The sequence below is a fragment of the Galeopterus variegatus genome, unplaced genomic scaffold, assembly GCF_000696425.1.
Source record: "Galeopterus variegatus unplaced genomic scaffold, G_variegatus-3.0.2 Scaffold3977, whole genome shotgun sequence".
In the NCBI taxonomy this organism is placed as follows: domain Eukaryota; kingdom Metazoa; phylum Chordata; class Mammalia; order Dermoptera; family Cynocephalidae; genus Galeopterus; species Galeopterus variegatus.
In genome coordinates, this window is record NW_007730088.1 from 198454 (window position 1) to 203323 (window position 4870).

A 4870-nucleotide genomic window follows, 5' to 3' on the forward strand; every position below is an offset into this window, starting at 1 on the left:
GGACAGCAAAAATTACCCTCACCTTTTAAATACAGAAACACAGAGGAACAGAGAAAAAGTACTTAGTGTCATGGTGAAAAATATGTGATTTTGTGATTTTTAAAAAATGATTTGGCCTATTGAATGAGTCTGTATTTGTAATATTCTACTTCATAATGGGGAATTTAAGACTCTTTGAAAGAAATGGATGGACTTTGGTTGTGTTGAAAAAAAGAACTGAAGGCCAGAAAATTTGGGTCTCAGAAATAATTTGTTGTCATAATTGTGATTATATAAGTAAAATCTATCAAATTGAAAGACATTACTCTTTAATGAATCTCTAGGTACCATAGGCAGTTCTTCCCAAAGAGATGTCGATTCCATTCTCCAACACCCACTACCGAATTCCACAAGGATTTGGGAATCTTCTTGAAGGGCTGACACGCGAGATTCTGAGGGAGCAACCGGACAATATACCAGCTTTTGCAGCAGCATATTTTGAGAACCTTCTAGAGAAAAGAGAGAGTAAGCTTTTTAAAAATAAGAGACTAAACTTTGGTTATGTTAAAACTTGCTTAAGACCATCTCCATTCCACAGAAAGCCTTTTTAAGGCAGGTAGCTTCAAATAACCGTTCTTACTATTTGGAACAGTATGTGCCTCTTTGATAGGTTCTCTTAAATTAGTTTCACATCATTGAAGATTACCAGTTTATTGCCCAGACCTTCTTTATTGTGTTTCTCATGAATACACAAGGTAGAAGGGGACTGTGAAAAATCATGCAGTCTACCAGTTACTTTGCAGCAAACTGTTCCTATACATCACAGGCAGTTGCCTGTCCATTCCTCCTGAGAGGAGAGTTTGTGGCTTTCTTTAAATTTTGATTCTTCTCATTTTAAAGTATTATGTGTTGCTAAAAAAAAAAAAAAACAAACTGTTCCTATACATCACAGGCAGTTGCCTGTCCATTCCTCCTGAGAGGAGAGTTTGTGGTTTTCTTTAAATTTTGATTCTTCTCATTTTAAAGTATTATGTGTTGCTAAAAAAAAAAAAAAATTCTACACTCCTTATATTAAATAAATTGGTATTCACTGGGATATATGAAACTGTTCTGCAATAAAGGTGCAGAGACAAACTGCTTTGAAAAGTGAACTGCTGGCTTGAGAAGGTAATTTACATTCCTTATACTCTCAAAGTCCCATACTGCACAGAGGCTAAGATCCACGCTAACAGTAACTCTTTGGTTGAGAGCCAAAGCAAAGTTCCTTTATTTCCATAAACAAAATTTTCAAATCCCCAGCCTTGAAGGTTCATGACTATCAGGTCCTGATCCAGTTGTCAAAATGGAAATTATCACAGCAATAAGTTTGTGGTAAAAACCTATTCTTGGCTAGAACAACCATTTTGTGTAAGCTGTTATTATCATTACTTTAGATTACAGTATTCCATCAGAGTGGTAAAGGTAACTAGATAGCCACAAGCAAACAAACATTCCATGGTAAATCATTTTACAGAGGGAGGAAATCAAGGCTTGAATTAAAACATCTCCCATACACACAGCACTGCTACTCCTCCTTGCCTTCTTTGCCCTGCTGTTGCATGTTCTTGAACTTCCTGAATGTTGCTTGTCTTTTCCATATCCGGTTGGTCGAAATATTTGCTGCACAATCTGAAACTTTAACTTCTACTAAAAACATCTTATAAACAATATTAAGAGGGAAAAGAGTTATTAAGAGAAATCCTTTGGGAAAAGAGGTGAATTGTAACAAACATTAATTGTTATTATAACATTAATTTTACAAATTCATGCGGTAAAAAATCTTAAGTCATTTATTAAATTTTAGAACTGAGAAATATCCCATTTCAAAAACATTTGAATTACTGTTACTGGATCACAGTAATTAAAGCAATTGATGATTCAGATTAATGGTCTTGGGATACTAGCACTAGCTCTCCAATAAACAATGAGTAAAACCATTTGAAAAACCCGCTTCCACCCATGTCAACCAAAGGTGAATTATCAAATAGATACAAGCATCAGAATTTAGTCTCTCCAAAAAAGAAAAAAAACCCATTATAGATCTGTAGCCCAGTCTCCCACACAATGCAAGAATCCCCTTGCCAGCAGTCTTCATAGGTAATTAATTAGTAATACTACTTTTTTGTGTGTGTGACATGAAGCATGTTGTTATACAGTATAAGTGGTATCTCAAATCACTAGAGAAAAAATGGACTTTTTCTTAAATGATGTTGGAATAAAGAAGGAAAAAGATAAAATTGGATCAATTTCTTAGTTAATACACCAGGGTAAATTCCAAATTGTTGGGTTTTTAAATATTTTTTTAAAAGAAACCATACAAATAGTAGAAGAAAACATGGATGAATTTCTCTATAATGCAAGAGAAGAAAAAAATTTGTTAAGTTGACTTAATTGCTTCAAAAACCCAGAATCAATTAGAGGAAAAAAAATGATAAAATTGACAACATAAAAGTAAACTTTTACATGACAAAAAAGCACCATAAGGGAAATAAAACTACAAATAACAAACTCAAAAAAGATATTTATAATTTTTGTCCCAATGGGTTAATAAACCTAATAAAGAGCTTGTAAAAGTGTTATAGGTTTAGGGGCCAGCCTGTGGCTCACTTGGGAGAGTGTGGTGCTGATAACACCAAGACCACGGGTTTGGATCCCTATATAGGGATGGCCGGTTAGCTCAATTCAGAGAGCATGGTGCTGACAACTGGTGCTGATAACACCAAGACCACAGGTTTGGATCCCTATATAGGGATGGCCGGTTAGCTCAATTCAGAGAGCATGGTGCTGACAATAGCAAGTCAAGGGTTAAGATCCTCTTACTGGTCATCTTTTAAGAAAAAAAAAAAAAGTGTTATAGGTTTATAACAACTCTATAGAAAAAAATGGGCAAAAGATATGAGCAAACAATTCATTCAAAAATAAATACAAATGGCACTTAACCTATGAAAACACACTCAAACTAACACATAGTAACAGAAGTCGAAATCAAAACTACACTGAGCTACCACCACCATGAACAACCACTTCATCATATTGACAAAAAGCCAAAAGTTTGCCAACATGGACTCTGTAGACAAGGCTATGGAGAAATGAACACTTATGTACGTTGCTGGTGTAAATGCAAAATAGTACAACTCCAAGGAGAGGAACTTGGCAGTATCTACCAAAATTATATATGTATTTAACCTTTGACCCAGAAGTTCCACTTCTACATTTTTCATTGTATCATTATTTGTGTAAACAACCGAAATATCCATAATATTGGATTGATTGAAGAAACTAGAGTACATCCACACAATGGAATAATATACAGGTCTTTAAAGCAAAGAATGAAGATCTCTAGATGATGCTGTGGATTAATCTTCAAGATATATTCAGTGAAGAAAGCAAGGTGCGGAAAGTGTGCTTAGTATGCTACCATTTAACAAAGGAGGCTGATATGAATACATTAACTGTTCATTTATATTTTTGAATGGAAGAACAAATCTTTAAAAAGTTAATGTTTACCTCTAGGTGAGAGGGAACAGTGTAGAGGCAACTGGATAGAATATACCATAAATTTGGAATCATAAATGTTTAGCATAGCTATAAAATAAATTTTTAAATTCTTAAGCAATTTCTAAATTTTAAAAGCAAAGTGAAACAAATAAACCTAACTAGCCTTGACTGGGTGACATAACTACACAGAAAGGAATTATTTCAAATGACTTCATAACATAGTAATTTGACTATACATCCCCAGTGGAAATATCCTAAAAACAATGTGAACTAAAAAAGACCTTAGACTGTTTTCAGTAATTATTATTAATAATAATATATATGGTTATTCTGAAATTATTTTTTAATATATTGTAGAACAAAGCAAGTAAGTAACTATGCTAATGTTATTAGGAATAAGATTTTTAGTGTAGGAAAAATGACATGCAGGCCCGCCCAGTGGCGCACTGAGTAGTGCGCCGCTTGGGAAGCGCGGCAGCGCTCCCGCCCGAGGGTTCGGATCCCACATACAGACTGGTTCCCGCTCACTGGCTGAGCGAGGCGCGGGAGCAACACCGAGGGTTGCGATCCCGTTGCCGGTCCCCGGTCCGGTACGGGGGCAACACTGAGGGTTGCGATCCATTGCCGGACACAGAAAAAGACAAAAAAGAAAAAAAAAAGAAAAATGACATGCAATTATAAAAATGAAAGAAGTAAATAAAATCCTGTAACAAATTTGAATTGAAAAATATCAGTGTGACTTCATGATATGTTTTCTCTTTTAAAAAATGAAAGAAGTATATTCCAGCTCTGTCCATTAAACAGGTCTCAAAATAATGACCAACCCCGTACTAGTGAGCACCTAGCCCCTAGACTGGCATCTCTGAATACCATTTCCCAGGAACCACAGCTTCTTAGAGAACTAGCTAATTTTATGAACTGGACAGGAAATACACAAGATAAGGCTGAACACCTTGCTATACCAAAAGACAAGGAAGCTATCAAAGATTACTAGAGTTGTTTCCAAAGGACTCAGGAGCATCTGAGCACCTGAGTAAGTTCCCATTGGCCAAATTTCGGACAATTAGAGCATCAGTAAGAATGATAAATGCAGCGGATTGAAATTCATTCAATATGTTAAATATTCATGAATTCATAATGGCAAAAAAAAAAAAAAAGGCATTCATTGGTCACCTTGAGAAGGTCCTAGGGAACTAACTGATTATTCCGAAAACTGGTAAATAAAGGAAAAGAAACAAACATTTAACCTTCCTTTTCTGTAAGAACTGTACTTCATAGTAACCAAATAGTTGATGAGGGTAAGTTTTTCTTTATTGAATATTCCAGAAAATAAAGAATTAATGATCAAATTCAA

The 4870-nt window shown here is 35.0% G+C and overlaps 1 protein-coding gene across 1 annotated transcript in view; it reads left to right on the plus strand.

The window, feature by feature from the left end:
• SPA17 (sperm autoantigenic protein 17) overlaps positions 1 to 4870 on the plus strand; it is a gene marked incomplete at its 3' end in the record, with an annotated part of 16622 nt that overhangs the window by 6929 nt on the left and 4823 nt on the right. The window contains exon 2 of the mRNA XM_008586407.1: positions 324 to 504. Coding sequence (XP_008584629.1) covers positions 351 to 504 — 154 coding nt within the window. The remainder of the gene's footprint in view (positions 1 to 323; positions 505 to 4870) is intronic.